The 26,306-nt window shown below is 41.6% G+C and overlaps 1 protein-coding gene across 2 annotated transcripts in view; it reads right to left on the bottom strand.

Moving 5' to 3' along the window:
* The window catches only part of ABHD12 (abhydrolase domain containing 12, lysophospholipase), a 487,344-nt gene that overhangs the window by 69,163 nt on the left and 391,875 nt on the right, over nt 1-26,306 (bottom strand). For both annotated transcript variants that reach the window (XM_085612333.1, XM_085612332.1), the window contains 2 exons: nt 20,652-20,689; nt 10,421-10,500 (listed from right to left, as the gene is read on the bottom strand). In XM_085612333.1, the coding sequence (XP_085468459.1) occupies nt 10,421-10,500; nt 20,652-20,689 (118 nt within the window). The remainder of the gene's footprint in view (nt 1-10,420; nt 10,501-20,651; nt 20,690-26,306) is intronic.

Below are 26,306 nucleotides of genomic sequence, written 5' to 3'. Positions count from 1 at the left end.
CCTCGTCAAAGCCTGAACTTGTCTTGATTGCCTACAAAATTGAGCCGCTCGGGAACCGCATCTTGCTGGTCCCAAGAAGGATTCCCGTATTTATATGCCTGTCGGTATGATTGCGCGCCAGGTTGCAGCGTCTAGAGTGCTAACGTTTGAAAATGGCCGCAATGCGGCGGCATTGCCCGGAAGTGAGGAAGCAACCTACCCCCCACCTCAACAGGTGTTGTGTGATCAACGGGGATGGGGTGGGGGAGGCAATGTCTGAAGGTAGAGAGTCCCTTACTTGACACCCCTCTACCCAAACCCTTGTTGAAGTGTTACCCCTGTACACTCCATGCCATCAGCCCCTACTGGCATGGTGGTATGACTGCTACTGCCTCTGTTGTTTCTTTCAGCTCAGAGAAGTGGTCTTGGCTCCTGCCCTGTATTGCTACTTATGAAATCAAAGCACCCACTGATGGATGAGATCTGTGCGGCAACCATGGATTTCACAAAAATCAGTGCCCCTTTTGATCTTTTCTAGTTTTGCATCAATTTGGGTGTCCAAGAGGTGGTCTCTATCAATGGCAGATTGATGGAATGATGGAATGCTGCTGGACCTGTGGCTTGTAGTTGGCCATATCAAGCTAAAAGTGATGGCTGAGAATGATGAAAGTGTTTACTCCTCGAATAGCCATGTAGAGGACAGATATCGGGAGCCGCCTCACTTGAGTATACAAAGGAATTGCATTGCACGCTCTGATTTGGAGAGAGTCTGAAATAGGAATGGTGTGACATGCATATCTACCTTGTCATAGGCAGCCACTCATTATATTGCCCCATGATAAGATGAAGTATTGTCCGGAGGAAAGCATTTATTGGACGTCATCTAAGTCTGGATCTTCTGATGGACCAATGTTGTTTCTTCCCATGAGTCATCCTAGGCTGAGGATAGAATGGGCCCTCAAAGTCCTCAGGAGGGGTGTAGGGACTACCCTCATCTAAGTAGGATTCTGGAGACCCCTGAGGGAAACATCGTGGGGAGGAGGAGATGAAAGGAGGAGGTGACGAGCACTGAAGGGAAGAAGCTGTGTTCTTGAACCTCTTGGGAATTGGTGTAACCTATGAGGAGATGTGCAAAGCAGGTTTCTCTTCAAAGCTTACTTCCTTAGTAGGATGCCCACAGCTTTTGGGGTAGGGGAACACTTTAGTAAAAATCTTTCCTTTGCAAGGGAGTCAACTGTGGAAGGAGGTCTCGACACAGATGCTGACTGCTGCGCCAAAGAATTTGCAGGCATGGACAATATCTGTGTCCTCAAAGAGTGTCAAGGCATGTGTCGGAAGCTGCTTTTGGATTAGAAAACTGGTGGGGGTCGACACCCTTTGGTGGAACCTGCCTCACTCAGGTACAGACCACAGCCCGAAGGTAGCAGAGGCCCTGTGGTTGGCTGCTTCTTATATGCAAGGCTGGATTCCGGATCTTTCTCTCTTAAATTCAGTGCTCTGACTCCATGTGGGATCTCTTTTGAGACTTACGGAGCACTTCGGCTTTGACCATACTCATGAGTCTGGGTTGGGGGGGGGGGGGCAGTGTCAGCTGTGGTAGATGGTGCCCCACTTCTTCCTCATCATCAGTCGTCAGCTGGAGCTGATAACTACCAGGCTCTATGGTAAGCCCTCCCAGTACTATTGGCCCTGATCAAGTTCCAGTTATGGTTATGGGAAGAGACAAAAACCTACTGAAGAATTCCTGCAGTCAGTCAGTTTTTGAACACTGCTACAGTTCAGCTTTATTCCTAGCATTTGTGGGAGTGGTCTAATCATGCCAATATACAAGAAGATACCTCTAACCCTTTTTTATTCAGTTGAATATCTCTCTCACAGGCTTTTAGACAAGGTGCAGGGTAAAGTTTAATTCAGTTTTTGAACTTTGTGTCAATACAGGAACCTGCCTACCAGGAAAATTTAGAAGGGATTACACAGTTTCTCGAACTATGTCTGGCACCTCAAGAGAGCCTGTAAAAATAGAAAACAATAACTTTTTTGATCAAAAGTGGCAACTGCAATCTAATTTATATGGAGCCCTTTGAATCTTCTCAATTTCTCAGGAAGATTTAGCTGGATCAACAATAGTAAATCAAACGAAATGTGTATTAAGGGATAACATTCTGAAGAACATGTTACTTTCAATATCACTCTTTCTGATGGATACTCAATCTATCTGCAGATTCATTACCTTATATCTACTGGCACAGACTGGATCCAGATATTTTTTGTAGCAGTGCTCCTGTGCACCACCAGGAGGTATTGTGCATCTCCGTGTTGACTCCGTACTGCACCGGAAGTGACTTAGCTCATAAGCGCCACACTTGCACGCTGATCTCAGTTTCTTGTCTTTTCCCCTTCTGTGTCCTCAGACATATAGTGTGAGCAATTGTTGGTAAAAGTGTGCTGATCACTAACAAGGATCCCTTTTAGAAGTTAAAAAGAGATCAGTCTGCAAAACGAGGAGGGTAGGCAATGAAAAATATGTCGTTGGTAAGAGCATCCTTCAGAAAGAGCGTTATTGAAGGTAAGTAACTTGTTTTTCTAATACTTCTAATCACAGATTCCTCACCTTAGAATTGACACAAAAGCAGTACCTCCTCCAAGAGTTGGGACTGTGGACTGGGCTCAGACCAAAAATGTGTTGCAGAACTGAGTGGCTGAAGTCTCCTTCCCGCCAAACCTGGCGGTCAAGGCAGTAGTGCTTCCTGGAAGTATGCACTCATGTCCAGGTTGTATTAAGGACAGACACCCCCGCGCTAACTCAGTAGAAGTGTCCCTGGTATTTGTGGAATATGCCCTCAGACATTTTGTGGCTGCTTCTTCGCCAACGCAAAACAGATCTTAATACAGAGTACTATCCACCTTAACAAGGTCCTCTTTTGCACAGGCCTACCTTTCTTTGCTCTGGAAAACCCCTCAAAAAGTTGATCTTTCACTGGTGGTCCTTGGTAAAATCTATGTAAAAGCTTAAAGTCCTTTTGGGGTTCAACCGATGGACCTCTCCCCCTCTTTCAAGGGATGAGAGGTAGCAAAGAATGCTATTAGTGATGGGTTGTGAACAGGAGTCATGAATTTGGTAGGAAGGCCACCCGAGTCCTCACACCAATTTGAATAAAAATAATATGGTGTAAGACAATTGCACTGACAGTGCCTGCAATTCACTTACTCAACAAGCTAATGTAATCACACTGAAGAAAACAGTGTTCAAGGTCAAGAGACACAGCAAACAACAATGCAAAAGACTCAAAAGGCCTACATATGAGGAATGTCAAGCTCAAACTGAGGTCTTACTATGGCATCACAAATGATTTGGGAGAAAATATATCCATCAAGCATTGAATACACCTCATCAATCAACAGGAGATTTAAACAAGTATGATTGGCCCGGCAAATGGTTGAAAGGACTGACAAATAACCTTTTACAGTGCGCCTTGTAATGCCTTCCTGGGCTAAGGATAAAAACAAACAAAAGAACCATCTGACAGCTTCGCTTTGTATGGGGTCAATGTCCCAGGCAACAAACCCGGTTACAAACTTGTCCCAGTGTAGATGGGTTTCATGGAGGGGCGTCTGCTGTGGAGGATGACAACTAACACCTAAAGTGGCAAATCAAAAGCAGTCAAATGCCACCACTCAATTTACAGGCATGAAAGTGTAAGTTGTGCAGATTCAGATTGAGGACTCTGCCCAGCTGCTCGGACAGAAGGTCCTACTGAAATGGTAGCCTGATCGGTGGACTAATGCAAATACTCATGCAAAAACAACAGTTGATGGACAGAATGTAGAACAATGTCATACATTCACCCCAGTACAGAGATCTGGGCCTAAATCCATCGTTTTTTTGCTCACCATGCCATTCCAGTTGGAACCCAGCCATATGCAAATTAGTCTTGACCCTGTGCCTCATGGGAACAGTCCAGCCCGAACTGCCAAGCCAGGTCCTCCCTGGACTGGAAACACGCATCCTAGGACCAGTTTCGGGGTGTCACCCCTCTTCAGCCAGGATAGCTTGATTCCAGTGGCATGGAGAGCATGGGACCCATGTCTGGGCATACCAGTACCACTCGGGGTGACAAATGCAAAAACAACAGTTGATGGACAGAATGTAGAACAATGTCATACATTCACCCCAGTACAGAGATCTGGGCCTAAATCCATCGTTTTTTTGCTCACCATGCCATTCCAGTTTGAACCCAGCCATATGCAAATCAGTCTTGACCCTGTGCCTCATGGGAACAGTCCAGCCCGAACTGCCAAGCCAGGTCCTCCCTGGACTGGAAACAAACATCCTAGGACCGGTTTTGGGGTGACAAACCCTGAAACCGGTCGCAGGATGCTTGTTTCCGGTACAGGGAGGTCCTGGTCTGGCAGTTCGGTCTGGACTGTTCCCATAGGGCACAGGGCCAAGACTGATTTTCATATGGCTGGGTTCAAACTGGGGTGGCGTAGTGGGCAAAAGAACAATGGATTTAACGCAGATCTTTTGACTGGGGGGAGAACGTTTGCATTGTCAGCATTCCGTCCATCATTTGTTTGCTGTAACACTTAATGCAAATACTCAGCAGCTCTCAGTACCACACACTTTTGGCCCAATGCAGGGCCACCACGATGACTTTGGCCCAATTATTCTTGATCTTCTTCAGAACCAACCCAGTAGTGAGGCATCTGTTACAACTGACTGCCTAGTCTGATTGGCCTACCACCACTGCAGATCTTGAACCATCTCTTTCAAGACCCGGATTGTATTAAAATGGAGACTTCAATGCTGAGGTCACTGTTGTTTCGGGTTCCACTGCAGGGCTCTCACATGTCACCTGGTGTGGTTGACATGGGGGATACACAAAGCTAAGAGCGCAAAATAGGATCTGGGCCAATATAAGCATTTTGAATTTGCTCTTCCACAATAAGGAGTTTAGGAGTTGGAATCCACGATAGGTCTTAGGCCCCTTTTTCGGGACAAAGAAATAGCGACACTAAGAATCCGGAGGGGATCGGGAAGCACACTCCGTTCATCACATCACGGCACCAAATGTGGTGCTCGTTGTAGGGGCTAATAAGCCTCTTGTGTAATGCACACTGGGAACACAGGATCCAAATACCCACCATCACTGCTTTGGTGGGATGTCATCTAACCTATGACTCCCGATCCTTTTATCATTAGATTCTCTACCATGGTTATTCTTCCATTTATTACTTCGGGCAGACTCATATGGAATTAGATTACATAACATACATTGCTTTTGCCAGAGGTAATCTGAAGCACACTAAAAATATGCATTATGGCTTCTTTAAATGCCTTGATCTACTGCAGGGTTGATGAGGGCCAGGGAAACTCAGGGATCTTCTGGAACAACTAAGGAATCAAAAAACCGTTAAACTTTATGAACTGGGAATTACATCTTGACAACCTTGCACCTTCTTTTTAGAATCAGAGTAGGGGGATAGATTTGTGTACCATTTCGCTTTTTTATGCTTGCAATTGGATTTGAATTTACCAGTAGACTTTGGCGTGGATTGGTCATGGGAAAAGTTTCATGATCAGGACTGCAAATTGGCGACGGATCTAAGCAAAAGCTGCAACTTTTCTTGTGTTCAGCATCACACAACTTTGCCTCCTCATCTTGAATTGACTTTGGGTGTATGTTGGCGCACTTACCACATGATACTGTGTCATAAGGCCAGGTACCAGAGGCACACCTCTTATATATCTGTGAAAAACACCTGCTTCCTGCAGTTGCTGCATGGCCTGATTCTCTGACATTTGTGGGTGCAGGCATAATTCTCTAGCATACTAAAGAAAAGTTATGCAGTAATCAGAAAACCCAAAAAGTTGGGAGCTGAGCTCTGGGTCAGCATTGGAAGGTGTGGAGAGAAAGGAACTGACATCGGCGTACTACCATAGCACTTCTATGCGGCTCTGCTTCGTCACATCTGGGGCAGAGCCGCAAGATGCTTCCTAGCAACACTGAAGACCTGTTGCAAAAAACAGGCCAGTTTGGTGCCTGGGGCCTATTATAAGTTGAAGAATCTGTGGTTAGAAGTATCCATCAGAACACAAGATAAAATCTAGATTCCGTATTGTACCAGATTAAAAACATTTTTGCCACTAGCAGACTCTGTACTCTTGGAGAAAACACACCATGATACACAAACACAGGAAGATAATATCTATTTCTTAATGGGAATGAGTTGTTTACTGCAATTATATTTTCTTGGCATATGGGAGGGTCTGCCCACTATTGATCCTATCAGTCAGATTTGCGCACTGACCATCCAAATATAAATTGTGTTCTTTTTGCTTGCTCTATTCTGTCAGGGTCCAAATTGAAAGGTTTGTGCGTACAGTTTCTCCGATACAATAAATCCATGGAGGGCGTACATGAACTCATTATTTCACTATCTGGTGCAGCTTTTTGCTACTATAGTTTTACATTTTTAAATATTTTACCACTGTTTTAACTATTGTTATATATAACGTGAGCTTATATTGTAAGGTACAATTAGCTATTTATGGCTAATTTAGGGTTGTTTAAGCTAGTTTGTTGATGAAGCTATGATGTTCTCTTGTTGAGGATAAAAACACTCATAAATAAATGTATACATTTAAAAAGCATGTTATGGTTCAATAATGCCCTCAAGGAGCAGTGTTAACTTAATAAACCACAATCACAAGAACCATGAAATAGCCTTGCTGGTCCACAAAGCACGTTGCCCTTTAATACAGCTAGCAATGAAAAGGAAAATGTTTATTGAAAAAGATACATCTGAACAAAGGACTATGCTGTTGGATTGTCTGCAGAATAAAAATTAAGAGAAAGATATTTCATATTATTTGGTTTTGTGGAAAACATGTATTGTTGTGTTAAAACACATTCTGTCTGCAGAGGTAAAAGTTATGTCTAGATGTTTCAGCTAACAATAGGCCCGTGTTGAAATTAGTATGTTTCGGTTTTATTTACCTCTCAGGAGGATGGTACTAATTAAACAAGGAACAGTGTAAGCTAAGGAAAGTGTTTTGGTGTTTTCTTAATCTAAATGCAGTGAAATGCCTAGATTTTACTTCGCTCGAGGGAAGGAAATAAGGCTGACACTACTCTATCCACCCCAAAAGATAACATCCAAAATTAGTGGAGATAATGCATTCTCATGAATTATGGAAACGATTTAGTGGTCATGACAATACATGATAAAATAATTGCATTTATAACTACAGTGAAAATGTTCCTTGTTCTGGTTAAATACCTTTGTCTATGATTGCTACACATGCCATCACACCATGGTATAAACCATGTAAGCAGACGTGTAGATTAATAAGCGATTTATTGTCACTGCTGAGTGAGGCTAGTGGCATCATGACCCATTTGAGGCTTCGTCTCCATGAAGTATGGGCCCTCCACACACTCGCACTCAGTCAGGACGGGTGGCAGCAGGTGCACTGTAGATGCATCTACAGCGATAATGAATAAGGAAAAACCCATGTTGACTAACTCGCCAGAGGCCCTGCCCCAAGACTATGGGCCTCATTATAATGTCAGTCGGAAAGCCTCCGACCGGCGGTCAAAATCTCCTAGACCGTACCGGAACCTATCCACCCGACTCGGTCGGACACAATTCCGACCAACCGATTACGATGCTGGGGAACCGTTAGGTCCTTCCGAATAGGTTCTGACTGGCATTCGGAGAGTCTGAGTTGGTCTGAGCCAATTCGTACAGCTCTACGGACTGCATTTCCGACCGACTGATCACGATATCAGATTCCGACAGCCTTTCCCACTCAGTCTGTCCGACACAAAAAGGCTGTCGGAAACTGGCTTTGGGGGCCCCTAGCAGACCCCCCTTCATCCTGAGAACTCTAGTTGGGTGTTGGGTTACCCAAGGGACCCCCCTGTAAAACCATGCACAGTGTGGCGAGCACCATGGGGTGCCCGCCACAGGGTGCAAGGTTTTCCGCAGACACCCATTTTCCCCGTAGGGGCCTGTGTTGTTGGTCAGAACACAGGCTACCATTGAAGTCAATGGTAGTCCTTCCGAACGGTGTTTGAAAGCTTCATAATCGGTCGATCAGAACTGCCGACCACGAGTCCGTCGGAACCGAATCCGACAAGGAATCGGGCGGTTTGGTTTCTGCCTGACATCGCAATGAGGCCCTATGTGTACATATATAATTTCAAATTAGCAAGAAGACCTTGGTGCAATCCACTGTAAGGTAATTCTTTCTTTATATTGCCCTCACAGATTCTTTACACACTTAAGAGAACTATGGAGAAAGCATAGGACATTGCTTCGACAAGGTCCCAAAGAATGCATATAAACCATAGGGCAATCAAAAGAAGAAGAAACATGTTGACCATTATACATTACGTAGGAAGGGTCCTTATAATTTTACCCTGTACATTTTTAATTGTGTTGCTTCACGAAAATACTTAGTAAACAGATGAACTGTTTTGTTACACATAATCTTAACAAAAAATAAGATACTCCTGTGCAATCATAAAACCTTGCACCCAAACAACTTCAAATAAATAAAAAAGAGCTCAAGGTGAGCCTACCCTCCCAAGAGCACCTAGCCTAACACAGTAGAAAAGCAGAGTCAAGAAATAAGCCAAAAGTGTAGCATTACACAACACACAAAGGAAGACAGAAAACTGAGAAGAAAATCGGCTGATCAGCGAAATGAAATCTCTTGGTACAGAGTCAGATCCGTTACAGCGCTAGTATGGAAGTTAATAGACAGTATCACAAAGGTGAATTGACACAAACTGGGAGTGAATTATACACCAAACTATTTCCCCAATGCGAAATACTGAAAAAAGAACATGCAAAACCCAAGGCACACATGTAACCCCATTGGGGAGAGGAGTTGGCTTAACGGCTAGGGCGGTCGACCTCGAATCTGGGGAACTGGGTGCGAGTCTCGGCAATGATGCTGAACATCCTGTGATTCTTGGCAAATCACTTAATCTCCCCGTGCCTAACAAAAATTAACTTGTCCTCATGTAATGCAACTAGTGCTATGTAAAGGGCTCTGATACCCGATTCGGGTCAAGTTCACGCTATATAAAACACTATAAAAAAAAATAATAATAATAAGAGGTTACATAATAGTAATTAAACTTCCAGCCATGGGTGCCAATCCGGCTACTACACATAACTAGAAGGATACACAATATTGCAATTAATATCATCTCGTTGACCAGCACTGTCTTCGATACCTCCAGTGGATCGTTTGGTTTGTATAAACATGGTTTACCTTTAAATAAAGAACCACTTAGAAATACCATCATCACCGCCATGTTTCAAAAGGTGCGGGTGTAAATTCTAAGAAACACGGTTTACATGAATAAATGCATTACAGTTATTATGTTTAGCTTGCAATGACGACACAACACGATATGAGCATGGAAAACCAAACAATGCCAATAAAAATGGTTTAAAATGAATAAGGTGCGCCAGCCCGGAAACATTTATTGCAAGATAATGCATATCACCTTGTATGGGCATGTTGTCTCCATCCTTTTTAACGGAAACTACTTACCAGGGCTTTCCTTTATACAAGAGTTCGCAATAAAAGAAGGAAATTCCTTTCCACACTTCATTGGCCTTGGTACTTCTGTTTTGGACTCAAGGTTTCGGGAGGTGCAGTACATTCTACTCAACAGGTACATTTTCCCTCAAAATACTCAACAATAGTAATGCATTGAATACTACACTCTGCAAATTTGATATTTATGAAAGACATGTGGGTACATAAGGTTTTATGGGGGCCTAAGTAGGATGATATATGCATTTAACATTATATAATGCTCTCCACCATCTATATGCATTGTAGTAATTATATTTGCCACGCTTCAAACAGATATTATTGAAGAGTCCTTTAAATAAAGCAAACAGTCATTGAGAAAGAAAAAAGAAACCTTGCCTAGAGCTCCTTCATTATGGAAAATGTGCAGGCAATTCACCCAAGGCCTAACCATGCCTGCTACAGCAAAGCATAGGTTCTGATTTCATTGGTACAGAAACAAACACAATCAACCTCCACCAAAAACAATGGGAGTTCCTCCTACCTATCAGGGTAGAAGCACTTGGGAAGCTTTTGTTGACGAATTGAGATTACCCGGTGTTATAAATGAGCAAATCGATAATCAAAGTCTACAAATAGCAAAGCATTTAGGAACATCTACTTTCATCACCCCATCAATGTAAGGTTTCAGTGCCTCACCAGTTTCTAGGTACATTCTGACAGTCTGACTGGGAAAGGGTAAAAGAATGCCAGAAGACCATATTCCATAAAATCTTTAAAGATTTTTAAATAAGAAATTTGAAAGCGGGTTTAAAAGAACATACATACCCATCACCACCTATAAAGTTTCTTCAGAGACAAAAAACTAACTACACCTACCACTGAAAAAGGGTGACTTTTAGCCTCTTCACGTATATTGGTGAATGGAGATTCCAGTATCAGAGCTTCTGGAGGCGTTTCTGAAAAAAAATAACAGTCATAATTGAGAAAACAGAACATCGTTCTATAAAATCAAGTAAACTATAAAGGATAAAGGTTTAATATATTTGAGCAACATGATGCAAAGAAACTTTGCATCATGTCAGAAACCTGATTTACAAACTAGGGTGACTCAAAAGACCACACTGTTGAGAATGGGATGTCAACAGAACAAAGAACAAATGAAATATTTTATAGTAAATGTTTAAACAAATGGGTTTTCAAATGTTTTATCAGACTGCGCAATATAGCTAGGTAGGAAACATTTCGGCATTTAATAATAAACATATTCTTTTCTTAACATGTTCACTGTGGTTTGGACTGGTTTTAATTAACCAGAAACAACTTAAAGTTCAAAGAACTCCCTTAGAAAGGCTAAGTGGGGTGGCAGGAGCCTTTCCTACCAGGCGGCCAAACTTTGGAATGCCTTGCCTTCCTCTATTAGATCTCAATCTAACAGACGTTCTTTTAGGAAGCTGCTTAAAACCTGGCTCTTTTCCTTTAAGTAATTCTTCTCCCAACTTAATAAAAGCATTGCTTTCAAGCGCCAAGACGCCTCGGCATACGTTGCACTTCAGAAATATCTGTACTTACTTACTTACTCTATCTGCATAACAGGATGTCCCCAAATGCAGTACATCTTAAGGATCAACCATCAAAGAAAAACAGTCAAGGAATAGCAAAATGACCCTTTTTCCAATGCAATGTGTTACTGAGACACCAGAGAAAGTGGAGAGGGGACTCCGCCCAGTTGGGCCTGATCCAGGGCTGCCAATTCTTCAAACTGCTTATGTGTGACACTCATTAATGTGCAGTATGGGTACATGAGACATTTCCATGATCTATGTGTGACAGTTATTGTGACACTTTATTCAGAGCAGATGTCAGATATAGTTAGGTTTTTAAAAAATATTTTTTTTACAATATTGAACACTTCCAAAATGAACTGGTATGTAAGGGCGCTACATCTACCTCACTCTTGTTGCATCCAAATCTCCATTGGAAATGTATTTTAATTTTGCTCCCTCTTCAGACAAACTCTTGCCTCCATTCTTTCCTGGAGCTCTCTCTCCACCACTACTAGTCATAGTCTCCGACCCATCATGCACACTTCACTGTATCTCCTACAGCCACACCATGTGCTATTTCCAATGTCATAATTAAGAGTTACTTGCTCATCTCCACCTGAAATGTATTTTTCTTCATCCCATCCAAACCTCCTTTGATTATCGCCACTAACTACACTCTGCTCCCCAGCCACTTCGTGTACTCTTTCTCTTCTGCTCTTCTTCACATACTCCAGTGCCTCGCTTTCCCCACTGACATTTCCCAGGCTAATCAGATATGACATTTTATTGGGGGCTTTAAGGAAGTACCCATGATGGAAGGACTAATGCTATTTTTATAATTCATTCTCGCTGGGCATCATTGGGTCTGCTTCGCTTACAGATTATGGTTAATGGCCACTTGATTTCCACCACCTCAGACTAGGGTAAATCACAGAGGAGATTAGGGCGCTCTCCAGTCATTTACAGATTTCCAGAGTTATCTAGAAAGCACAATGACTGGGTTTGCTAATGAAGATACCTTGTTGTGTTGTCAGTTTGTTGAAAGAATCTAAGTGCATTTGTATCACTTTGTCGCCAACAAACTGTAACATAGAAGACAAACATACCCGTAGCTATGAGAAGCTGTCACTTCAGCCCCCAAGAAAGGGCTGTTCCTTTTACTGAAAGACTTCTTGTTTATGGGCAGTTTTAATTAGGGGCCAGGTGCCTCACCACAACTCTAACGTCCAAGAAGCACAAGGATCAAGGAACTAGAGCCTTACCTGAAAATTTGCATGAATATCTCAGTAAATGTAGTAATACCTGGAAAAGATACATGTAAGATAGTCTAACCCAAGACGAGTGACACTAGGCACGGCTACGTTACACGGAATGGCCGTCTCCATGCCTGAGGCACTCATGTTGCATACACGCTATTCCTTCCCTGCAACATATGCCCAATCAGGGAAGGGTTAAGATTTCTAGAGGTTTAATGGTGTGAGGAGAAACAAAAGGCCATGTGCGTTCTCCACCACTACAGAACATCTGTTGGTTACCTGGGCGATGGAACGTTTTGTGGATTTTACAAAAATGGTATTAAATTGTCAGCAGAAAGATCAATATAGCTACCAAGTAGACTAGCATAAATGTGAATTAAGACAAGCATTTGTAAAGCCATTAGGACTGGGCTACCTCAGGTGAACATGGTTTTCTTTGTAACTGGATGTGGTGATGTATTTGTGGCAGTGGTGTTTGTTTTTGTGTTTTACAGTGGTGGTGGACAGACACCGACAATCTGAGGGAAGAACAGAATGGCTGGTGACAAAGGGTTTCAAGTATGGAGAGAATTGTGGGGCATGGAATGACAGAAAGAGCAGAAGGGGTAGGCTGGAGTGGGGCATCATTGCACTGGGAAGAGAGAGAGAGTGCATACATGTGTGTATGGTTTTATATGTGTGTAATGTCAAGGGCAGGCCTTGCATGAGAATTATGGGGGCATGAAACGACAAAAAGAGCAGAAAAGTTAGGGTGGAGTGGGGCTTTATTGCACTGAACCAGGGCAGAAATAAAAAAAAACTTAAGAAATACATAATTGCTGTCTACTAGCTAAAGCCATAATCACTTTTCTGACATCACCTCACAATCAATTACCAACACACTTAGTCAATGAAATGTATAATTTTATGTTATAGCACCAATGTAAGTCATCTTGGTGCTGTTTTGGCAGAAGCCCAAATGGAATAAGGTAAAACCATCATGATAAATGAAGAGTGCTAGACATACCGCGAGAGAGAGTGGTGAGAGCTAGAGAAAGAGAGAAGAGAGAGAGACGAAGAGAGAGCAAGTTAGCGAGAGAGCATGAGAGATAATGAGTGAGACAAAACCAAAACACTGTAGTGATAGTGGTTAAGAGCAAACATGTCTTCTCCAAAGGGTGTTCGTTGGGTTCTCCCCTCCAACAAATGGGTCAAAGTGGTGCGTGTTACACCAACATTTGTGACACATAGGGGCCGATTCCGATCCGGGTCGGAAAGCACTCCGACCGAGTCGGATCCCTACAGTCCGACCGAGCAAGTACGAGGCGCACGTATGCTGTCGGACTCGGTTCGGTCGGACTCCCATAGAAGTCAATGGGAGCCAGTTGTACGACGCGTACATGCGCTCCCATTGACTGAATGGGTATGTCTCGAACAAGTGCGTCCCCTACAGTGGGTACGCGTCGGTGCCATCCGCACCGTACATGCCTGTGTTGGGGAGACCCATAGGTCTCCCCCTGTGTCCGAGTCGTAGGGCTGTGGGTGTCAGGGGGTCCGACGCGGACCCCCGAAGCCCGACTCCGGCTCACACAGGCTGTCCGACGCGTGCATCGTACTGGCTCGGTTGTAAATCGCATCCATTGCACGCCACGTTTAGCTTCCGACCGAGCCTTACGGAGCGGTTCGGACCCGGAAACGGTCGGTGAATCTCGCGTAGCTCGCATCGTACTTGCTCGCTCGTACAGCTGTACGAGTAGGCTGGAAAAGACGCGTACGGCTCGTAGTTTTTCCAGCCGGATCGCGTTCTGTGCCCTTCCGACCCCGATCGGAATCGGCCCCTAAGTAGCTTAAAACCCAAGATTGTATAGGATTTCATGGGTTACTTATTAATTATTTAATCACTTCATGAAATGCCACAGTTGTCAGGAGAAATATATTGGATGAAGTATAATAATCATGAAGGTACGTATAAAAAATAGTGTGCCACAAAAAATAACAAACATTGGCAAAGCCACTTGGTCTGACCTTGGCAAGTGGGTGTGATGGTTACATTATTTCTAATTATTTATTGCAAGCCTATACGATAAAATTAAAAGAAAAAGAAGAACACATGTTCTACCTAAAGATGGTCGCCATCAATGTAAATCTGAAATTAAAAAAATTAACCAAGACATATAGTTTTTATAGAAAAGCATGATTGCTTCCTAGCAAGAGGTGTACTTTCCAGAAATCTTAGTTAATGAACGTCACAGGAAAATATGAATCTTACTGGAGCAAAGAAGGAGTACTATAGACTCTGAATTATGGTAACATGAAGAAATTGTTTAAACACATAAGGCTGGCTTAAAACTAAAATAAATAAAGGATAAAAAAATAGAAAGAAAAAAAGCACCAACACAGTAAATTACTGGCCCACCACCCTCGCAGTGAGGTGTCCTTACTTATTTTTAGTCACATATGCGTATGTCATCAGGAAAGAGACCATAAACCACACAGCAAGAGAACCAATGGCTGAGCTGGGCTCAACCAATGCCCCATGTCGAATGCTATGGTGGCCGGAAACATGTGATTGACAGCTGAGAAGACCAATGGAGGAAACGGGCTGACTAAAGGCCCTTTAAGTTAAAAAAAATATATACTTGTATTATACATTTTTTAATCACATGAGGCTAGAGCAGTTCGTAGGCTAGACCTAAAAACCTGGTTGTAATGCAGACCAATATTTGTACGCCAGAAGATACCATGCCAATCAGATACAGTGTTGACCAATAAGCAAATGTTCGTATTGAATAATTTGAAAAAACAAATATGATCAGTTTTAAATTCTGTGCGAGGATATGATTCCCATCACTGTTTGTGTGCCAGTTAACAGTCTATCAAAATTACTTTGGTTGCTTTCAGGCCAGGGCTATGGCAGCCAATCGAGCCAAAGGTACAGCGCACTGGGAAGCACCAAAATGGCCAGCCTTGCTTGTTCCTGCAGATGTAGCACCACGTTGTTTGAAAAGTCCAAAGTCATTATAATCTCCAAACTATCTAAAATATTTTTTAATTCTGCTACAGAGAAAACCGTCATGAATAAGAAGGTGTTACATACAATGGTCCTGATTCACAAAGCAAAATATTCAAGTCTATATTTACTCTTGTATATCTACTACTAAACCTAGGAGTAACTCTCCCCTTTTTTGCTATTCACGCATTCCGACAGAAGATTTACACATAGGTGCAAACTGACAAGTCTTCACCCCACTCCAATGAGAGGGTGGAGCCTCCCACTATGGTATTTAAGACTGTAAATTTAGTACAAATAACATTATGATTGTATTGTACGTTCCACTCAATAGGGCGAACATATCTGCGACTACGGCGGAGACCACCACCAGGAGATAGAGAGTAACCTATAGGGAAGCTATGGACATTTGATAACGTTTAATTTTTTTATATATCTATGTATTTTAATGCATAATATGCATGCAGATTAATTTAAGATATTTATTATTATTAACCTGGAAATAATAAAATTACATTTTACAGCATATTAACTCCTTAAATTAAATGTTCATTGAATAATTCAATGAATGTATTAGTTAATTTTATAAATATTTTTAAACAATAACAAACATATTCGCACTCTCCAGCATTTTTATTTTTATTCAATATTTAATAACCTAGGTTAAACGTTACATATTTAATTAGGAACATTAACAAAAATAGCTTACAATTTAAGGAATTTTTTAAAGTTTAATAATAGAAGTAAAAAAATTGTAGTGCTAATACATTATTTTAATGCATTTAAAATATAGTTGACTTTATAATTTAAAATGTTGAACTAATTTGACATTATTTCCTATAGGGTGTCATTTGAATTCCCCGTCTCTATTGGTTTCTATGGGATTGAGTGTGGCCATGTGTGGGGCTCAACTTACTCCAATCCTGGGCACATTTACACCTGTTGTGACGGCTTTAGGGCTGTAAAAGGGGTAGGGGTGGGGTGGTGTATGTGTGTGTGTGTGTGTTTTTAGCATGTCCCTCCAAAAACCATCCTGAAAGTACTTAAACCCTTCCCATAGTTTAGTATTTCCCATTCATTAATCCTTGTTCCTCCGACATTTACTGCTAAAATGTATACAGAAGTGTGTGGAGATCACCACATGCATGGCAACGACCTCTACACAGAAAAGATAGGAGAAGCAAAGGGCTCTGGTTGTAGGGTTGTGAATTGCATTTTGTAGTAAGTTAGTTCTTTATGTGCTGCAGTCTGTCAATCGGGCCCATGACGCTCCTGGACTAAGATTAGTATGGAGTCAGAGAGGATGTTTGAACTGTACAGAAGTCAGCATTAGCTACTGTCCACTTCACTTAAAGCAGTGTGCTTACAATGGACTGAACTGGCATTCGGTGCACTAAAAATCCGCTCACTTGATTCATATGGGGAAAATTCAGAATCTCCTCACTTGGTTCCACTGGCCTACCATCGGCTTTCCGCCTTTATTTACATATGTAAGTTGCACTAGGGTGGACAAGCTTCCAATTTCTAGGTTTGTCCATCATTTGGTTTGTCTGTCCCATTGGCTGCACTTGGCTAGTGTGGTACTCCAAACATCCTGCTTTTTGCTGCCCAAAGGTAGCTGCCTGTCAGGACACAGGCAGCCAGTGTTTTCATATAAAGGGGAAAAAGCCGAAAGTGGAAAAGTTTTACTTTAGGTCATGGGGCAATAGTGGGCTACTGGGCAGAATCCATGGTGGATAGTGTTGCTTACCATTGGCGTTTCAGGTTTTAACACTATCTCATATAATTTGCATGATGGAAGTACTTATTTTGGAAACGCGTCTCTCTAAAAGTGCCAATACCAAGCATTCAGTGCTTACTCCAGAATGTGGATAAGGGGCTATAACCCAACTACAGTATGAGACAGTAATAAAATTTGATAAGCTCAATATCTGGCTGAGTGATATATTTTAAAAGGACCTCATTTAGAGGAGGGGGCTACAGAATTCAACTTAAAAAAGCGTTTTGCGACTTATAATTTCCCCGCTCCCCAACCAATGTCAGCGTCTGTGCACCCAAAGTGTCTACATGTGCACAATAAGTCCGGCAAAAAAAAAAAAAAAGGAAAAATGGTCACCCTAAATTACACCAACTGCATCTTTGAAAAGATACAGAAGGAAAACTCCTTCCTATTGTTGTGCAGTTCATGCCTTGCAAAAAACACGAAATTACAGACTTTAAAATCTAATTTAGAGCTTGAGAAATATTTTGTAAATGTAACCCTTCTGCTGTGGGGATTCCCATTTGTTCAGGTGTGAGCTTGAGCAGTCTGACAAATCCATACGTCAACCTCTTTCTTATTTTCTGATTTTGTCACTTGCAATTATTCTATCAGTGGATACACCTGCATGATGTGCATGGATTTGAGATTCAGTACGCTCGGCATAAAACATTTCTGAGCAAGGAGGTTTATGACGCTATACATTAACTACCGCACTGTTTTGTAATTGTATTTATATAGTGCTTTCTACCAATGACAAGGCATTGAAGCACTTTACGGAGAGTAGCATTCTACCCGGAACCCAGGATTAGCGGCTAATCCATTTATATTGAATACTGTTGTTGATTTAGGATTAGTCATGTGCTCTCGGTAAACCATTCCAGGCATTTTGCATACTGCTCAAATGATACGGCTATTTTGAAAGTTGATATTTTAAATACATCTGAATGTGTTATTGTTGACAATGAGTTATGTACATGGGCCTATGTTTTAATATTTTCCTTAGGTAAAGTATATTGCGCGTGAGCTCAAAATCGAACATTACAAATAAATCAATATGTAATGCGTTCGCATTTTTTACCTATACGCAGCACACCCGAATATAGTTATACCTCGGAACATATTTTTATAGTGCTGTGAGATATACAGCATACTTCTTAAAAAGCAATACCTGACAAGCAGTTCAGTTTGACAGTGCACGTGCAAAGCGCAAGTATGAATGGGAACTGACCATGACCTTACTAGGGCTCGCCCAGTTGGTGCTCGCCTGCCTTTGGAAGCCAGTAAGAACATGAGAGGGGCTTTGGGTGGGATCCCCTGCTCAAAAGTGTGCCTTTCCTTGTCCTACAAAGTAGAATATGGGCATTGTAAAGTTTGTACCCAGGTTACAAACCTTGAGTGTGCTTCTATATTTGTACAGCAGTTGGTGGGATCCCTGCCTGTAAAAAGATTCACGGCGAATGGTCAGGTCAACATCTCCTGTTCTTGCCCATGTGCCATCATTTTACTCATTTGAACATCATTTATCATCATATTAGTTCTGCTTAAGAAATGTACATACTACTTATGGGTATATTATTCTAGGTTTAACATGTATATAGGTCACTGCATGAATAAGAACATTATAACTATCTACAATTGCTTCACTACACACACATATATATATATATATATATATATATCATGAAAACAAATAAATTAGCTTAAAGTACAGCAACACTTTCTGAGTTTATTAAATAGAAGTTAAATCTAAACTAAATATATGACCTTCCTTATACATATATACCTTTCATGCACTTTTTTATCTTCATATTTATTACTTTAATCTAATTCAGTATTTCCAATGCACTACCCTATTTCTCACCCTATACCTCTCTCAATATATCCTCTACCTCCACTCTCTGACTCATCCCAAACCTCATTCTTCTACTCTTTCCAATGCACTACCCTATAGTGGAGAAGTGTGGCTCAATGGTTAGAGCGGCAGACCCTGATGCAGAGTTCTGGCCCGGGACCAGAGTTCAATCCCCCGCCTCGGCGGGTCTTGGATTCAATTTCCTCGGACCTGATAATTCTCGCCTTGGTGCCTATTCTAATCATGGGTCCCACGCTGCAACTCTGGGCAATAGCTTGCTTAATCTCCACAACGGCCCCAGCAGCGCTGGGATGCCTGCCTTCACCATGGGGGTGCCCAGGAGTGGACATTTCACAGGGAAAGGCCAGGAAGGGTTCCACAGCGGTATGAGTGAAAGCGCCAGGATAACCCCGTTGGGGGTGGCAGTGCGCTATACAAGTACATACACATTTACATTTTACATTTATATTTTATTTCTCACCCTATACATCTCTCAATATATCCTCTTCCTTCTCTTACTCATCCCAAACCGCATTCTTTTACTATGATCTCCAGAATAACCATTTCTAGACTCTACCCTTTTTACGCCTCCTTGCATCATCTCAAACCTCTTTTACTATTGACATCCCCAAACAAGCCTTTCTAAACCCTTCTCTGACTCTTCCCTCTCCATCTCCCCTTTACTCATCCCAAAACTCCTCCTACTGCTATGATCTTCAAAAACACGGACTAGACCCTTCCCTCTTCGATCCCTACACTATCACTTTCAATCCAACTAACAGACTCACATGTCCACAGCTCAAATTAATTTCATATTTCCCTCCACCAATCATGTTTTTAAGTTCCGGAGAAGCGTGCTACTCCCCGCCTCATTAGCGGTAACAAGCGCTATGTAAATGCAAACCTATCCCTCCACTATTGTTTTTCAATCCAAATACCAGACTCACATGTCCACCACTCAAATGAATTGCATATTTCCCTATACTAATTTACCACTAATCTTTTTTGAGTTTCAGAGTAGCGTGCTACTCGCCAAAAAGCACTTTGGCGGTCCGTCAGGGGTAGTAAGCGCTATATAACTGCAATTACAATTACAATTTTTGCCTTGCGAGTGAAGCCATATGGATTGATGACCCTTGAAATTAAGCCTTTCTTGGTGTACACGCATAAATAAGTGCATATAGCCTGCTCTGCATGCACAACAAGCGGTCTTGGAAGACCATGTGTCGGTGATAGATACAGATTGCAGGTGTGCAGCAATGACTATGCCCCACACACAGGCTTCAGAACATACATGTAAATACAGCTGCTGTAATGATTTGGAGACACAACGTGCATGACTTAAATGAGAAGCCCACTACACAAGTTGCCAAGCCTGGGAGAAAGATTTAAAGGTGAAGAAAGCAAACATGAACAAAATAGCTCTTAGGCTTTGCTGAACATGAGAGAAGAAGGTTCCAGAAGGCAGAATAAGGTAAACTAAAATGTATGGCAGACATGCAGCACTTTGGTTATAAAGCTACGCGGAACGGCTTCCCGTTCTGCTACAGGGTGGTGTGGTACGCACACATGGAGAAAGGGAGGGAATCGGAACATAGGAGTAATCTTAATTTAACTCTCATAATATTGGTCATGTTGCATGGGTCAAACTTTAAAAAAAAAATCTTGCAAGTGAAGAACATAACTTTCCGATTACGCGCTTACCTCTTTCACAAAGACGTCTCACTAAGTTCGTTGCAACGCTAGAAGAAAACAAAGCAGGTGTATTACACTTTGCATGCACAATTAAGATACATAGATACACTGAAACAGGGGCGCAACTAGACTCAAACTTCAGGGGGTGGGGGGGCTAATACGTCGATTAGTGGAGGCGGAGATATCATAAGAGCCAAATCAAAATTACTTATGGGGGGCTCCCTTCGTTTTTCTGATGCCGTGCATAAAAACACTAAGTTATTCTGTGAGACAACATGCAGAAAATAGTGCATTTCAAAGCACATTGAGTCAGTAACATTGTTCATGATTTTGGGGCTCTCCCTTAAGGAATTTTAGCATAGTGAATTACAAATGTTCTATTTTAATACACATTAGGCCAGTAAACCTGGTGCAATGTGAAACACCATATTCTATTTTACATAACAATCTCTGGCAAATCATACACTCCAAACACTCTGGGCCAGTTGTGTCAACCTAACTAGTCCTATAAAAATCTTTTACAAGATATGTGAGCATCCTTCCCCCAAAGGAAGGTTTGGAAAAATAATGCAGTTTAAGCACATTTATTTAGTTACTGCTCTGTTCATGCTTCACTTACCTGTACACAATACTTTTATGTTATTTTCCGAATATGATTTTAGTATAGCAAACAACTTTGTTGCGGTTTGGGGGAGGCTGTCAAATATCCTAGCTCTATAGCACATAGAATGTTGAATAAATATTCCTTGGTACTTTGCGACAACTCCCACCAAATATTTTAGATTTGAAATGCTTGAGTAGTCATTTAGTGTGAAACACAAGCCCTGTTTGATAAGATTTGCTCTAATATACATTAAGGATAGAAACTGAGCACACACGTTTGATTGTCTATCATAGCCCCATATCACACATAGGTGTCAATCTAGGCTTACCAAGGGTAAGAGATGTTGACCATTCGATTCTCACTTCACTCAGTACCCCTTGCCTAAGTGGAAGAATGAATGAACAAAATATGTTTGTATAGCGCAAATCAGCTGTTCCAAAAGGAGCACCCAGGCGGTAGGTGAGGTTAAGGCGCAGTTGAAGACCTAATGTCGGCTGGTCCTTCCTCTGTTTATGTCTCTCTAAAGAGGTGGGTTTTTAAGAGGCTCCTGAATGAGTTCTTTGATGTGGTCCCTCTGATCCGGTAGAAGATTCCAGAGCTTTGGGGCCAAGAAGGAGAAGCACCCACCTGCTCTGGTCTTTTTAATCTTGGGAATGTAGAGCAGGTTATGGTTGGCTGAGCGCAGAGCTCTCAGAGACAGGTATCTTTTGATTTTGCCACAGATTTAGACAGGGCCTTTCAATTGGGTGGCCCTGAAAGTTAATGTCAAGGCTTTGAATTCTATTTTTTGCTTGACAGAAAGCCAGTGGAGTCTTTTTAAACTATTCCGAAAGGAATGTCTTTTGGAATGTTCAGAACGTATCTGGCTGCCACCTTTTGGACTCGTTGTAGTCTCTTTAACAATACTTGAGGAGATCCCAGGAGCAGCACATTGGCATAATCAAGTCTCGACATGATTAATGCATGAAAAATGATATTTCTGACAAGTATTTGAGAGTCTTTCATAATGTTTTCGGAAGGGAGAAGCAGGCTCCTGTGGTGGCAATAACAAAAGGTTTAAAAGAGAGGGCACTGTCTAACTTGACCACCAAGAGTTTTGCAGTAGTGGATGGTGATGGGGAAGGGAGGGTGGGGGGTGTGAGTCCCATCTCAGAAGGCAACAGTTGGGACAGATCTTGTATGATAGGGGAGACGAAAAGCAGGATTTCGGATTTATCTCAGTTTAAGCAAACACAGCTTTTGTGCATCCAACCTGCAACTGCAGAGAGGCAACCCTGAAAGTTGGCTGGAACTGAGGCATCAGATGTTAAAAGGTGTTAAACAAAGCTTAAACAGATGCTGAACAGGTGCTAATCAGATGTTAAATTGGTGTTAAATAGAGCTTTAAAAGACCTTTTATTTTCTTTACACTACATTTCAGTCCTTATGCCAAGCCACTGGGCAGCAAATAAGTAGCTCTTGCAGAGCTAAGCATGGGTCAAGGGATCCACATGTGATGCCCCTTCAACTATTTTTGGCAGTTTAGAGAATAAATGCCATGGCACCTCAGGGCTAATATCCAAACCTGCAACATGTCCTGAACACAAACGGGAGCAGATAATTAAATAGTAATAACATTCTTGAAAATATTTTGCAACAGTGCTTGAAGAATGACTGTGTGTTTACTTATAATAATGTTTGCATATTTGTACTGAATTCTTGTGTGAAGCAAATGACGTATGAAATAAGACTTTTTGGGGGGAAGTTTAGTACCAGCATGACGAAGTAATCCAATAAAGAACTTTGGATGCATACGACTGCCTTCTAATAAGAATGATTTATTTATTTTTATTTTGAAAGTTTTATATAGTGCGACCCTAGACCCTTGCGGGTATCAGAGCGCTTTACAGGGTCAGTGTCTTAGTTACATAGTACAAGGAAAATAACATAAAGTTCAATGCAAGTCAATAATAGTATAAACATTGTCTCGTAGATACATAGGTATATGGTACATAACAAAACGTTCCCTGTATATCAAGCATAATGAAGATACAATATCTAGGATACCTGGCTGGACAGTAGACATTATGAATTTCCATGTGGAAGATACGTTGGGTCGCAAAATAACAGTAGTAATGATGGGGCTACATTAGAACAATTGCAAAACGCTTTGGAGTAATCATAGCAAGAGAAAAAGATTGGGCTGCAGACAAATTAGCCTCTACTTTTTTGTGGCATGCAGGAAATTGGGCACTTCTAACCTAATCTAAACCTCATCTGAGGTGACATATTGGCTCATATGAGAAGGAAGTAATTACGCAGAGACTGAAAATATTTTCACCTAGTATTATCCATTTTAAGCACTGCCCTTCCTGCTAGCATATCCTTCTGCCCTATAAACTACTGCTGAAGACAAGACATATCTAACCATGGTGTCCTCTTTCCCCAAAGAAGCTATCTTTACCTTCCATGTTCTCTGCTGCTGTCTCCTCGGCTAAATGTAACTGGAACAGGGAGGATCATGAGAAGTCTGCCTTGAGGCCCTGTGTAGAAGGTGGGCAGCTCCTGCTTCAAAGGGGCTCGTCTTGGCTTGCCCTAGTATTTCCTGCTCTCAAAATACTTGATACGTTGTTCCTCTTTCAAAGCACTTTTCATTACACACATGAGCATCTTAGTAAAGCTGCACTGATACACACAGACTAGAATGCTAGCCTTTAAACTGGAACACCAGCCCTCTGTCATTTCCTTCAGGAGGATACACACTGATGGAACTTCCTTCTCTGTCAATAAAGCAACATTTTAAAACTCACTCCCAGCAAAGATAAAAGACATCCTAAACCACCTCAGATTCAGTGATGCAGTAAATACCTGATTGTTCTGTAAAAGGTGACACCCCTACTGCAAAGCAGTCCCAGATCCTAACAATCCCACAAAGTTGAGTCCCTCACCTATGCACTAGTAGTAGGTATTCACATCTCTCACTCCTCTTGACTCCAAGCTTAAGTGCATCTGAAATATTGCTTGCATTATAGCAACCCTCTGGTTATCATGCCCCACACCAAAATGCCTCCTTGTAAAAGACAAACACAACTATTTTATCTATGAGCCTTGCTGACTTTGTGTCTTACTGATCTTTGCTTCACTTCACACACATATAAGCTGCATTACAGCAGGAGCGCCCGAGGAGTCCCAAGGGCTGATACCAATACTCCTTCCATTCAGGTCACACTATAAACCAACAGTTTTCCAACAAAGCACAACCAACTGAATAGCTTGCTACCTGCCCACAAAGAAGCGCTTCAGGCCACAATATAGTGCAATTTGTCTATTACTTGTCAAACGGAACATAATTGAATGTATGATTCCTCAAACTAATGTACATTTGGAAAGGTAAATTTAGATTAATTCAAAATAATGATCTTGTGAACCGACAAAGTAGATTTGAACCTGTGTCTGTACCATTGCATCAAAGAACAAACATTCAGATCAGTGAATGCCCATTCAGAGTGAAATATGCTTTCAGAAAATACTGGCACAGCCTCACAAATGTATGAAGCAACTAAACAAATACGAAGTGAGCAGAACATGGAAAGGCCATGGTCCTTCAGGAGAGACAATATTGCATGCATATATCTTTTCCCCAAACAACATTGAACATTATGCTCATTAGGGCTGCACAATTTTGTACTGTGCACTATGTAATTCTAATTAGGCCTGATTACAAATGCCCTGGAAGAGAGTGTGATATCTATTGCACATGTTAAATTAGATACTAAGGCGATCTGAATTTATTAGGTGTGATAAATAGCATCAATTATGGGTTTTGTCTGAAAATGGACATAAGATACAGATTTTAGTGTTCCATGCAACAAAACCTGCATGCCTTGCTATCTACAAGGCATTTATCCCCCAACAAAGACTATCCCAGGTACATTTTGGCAAGGCAAACCTGTTCGAATATACCTGGGAAAAATGTTGTGGTTGTGGGGCTTGCTATTCGGATATGTGCTGACCCAGAAGTTACCATACATTTCAAAATTAACTAGGCCAAACAAAATCGGGAGATTAAACTACTTAAGTTCACACAACACAAAGTTTTAAGCATGGTACAAAGGTGTGCACTATAAACTACAACACTTAAAAAATATCTCTCAAAAGATTTTGAAAAGCATCATTGGTGGTGCTTTTAAAGCCATACCTAATTCTAAATGACAAACCATTGATCCATATCACACAACATATTTAACATGACTGTCAAGTGCTGTGATTTGTTTTAAAAAAAGCAACATAACTAATGCCCTTCTGTACTTTTGAGACTTATTTATAGGGGTTCTAGAATGCAACACATTGTAAAATTAGCACTGCTTAAAAACTGTTTAATTTAAATATATACATTTGTGTTCTACTTTACACAGGTTACAGGATATTTTATTGTTTTGTAGGATTGTAAATGTTCTGAGGTGTTAGGTAATTTATCAGTTTCTGAAGAATGAAAGGGTGAAATGCCCTTGTTGGAATTTGAAATCAAATAAATATCCGGCATGCTTTAGGTCTCTGTTAAAGTAGAGTTGGTTGAAAGATTGAAGGTTCAAGCCAGGGTCAAGACAGGTGGCTTGCGCTGGCTCAGCTCGAGGTCATATTAGCCCAATATGCCCAAAACGAGCCAAGCTCGCTTGAGGCTTTTCACTGCCACCCACACTCTAACCTCATGCAGCAAAAAGTAACCACAAAGCATTAATCTGTGATGTAAAACAGGAGAAAGTAAAAGCCATATAGTTACTGAAATTCACAATAGGATTAACCCGTCTAACGAGATCTTAATCAGGCCCTAAACCTTAAAAGGATAGCATTGAGTCCAGCTCTTCAGCAGGCCTCCAGTCTGGCCTCTAGCACATGTCTCCTCAGGTCATGGACATCAAGACTCTCCAGGTCTGTGGCTAAAAACTCAGAACAAGGACTCAACTCCAATATGGGCCCTGACTATCAGGTAGAAAATGCACACTTGCTACTACACTCACATTAAGATTGCAAAGGGTTATACACTGTGGCAATACAAGGCAGTAACCCAAAGCTTCAGTCCA

This window comes from Triturus cristatus, chromosome 6 (genome assembly GCF_964204655.1).
Source record: "Triturus cristatus chromosome 6, aTriCri1.1, whole genome shotgun sequence".
NCBI classification, from domain to species: domain Eukaryota; kingdom Metazoa; phylum Chordata; class Amphibia; order Caudata; family Salamandridae; genus Triturus; species Triturus cristatus.
This window is presented reverse-complemented; position numbering and strand designations above follow the sequence as displayed.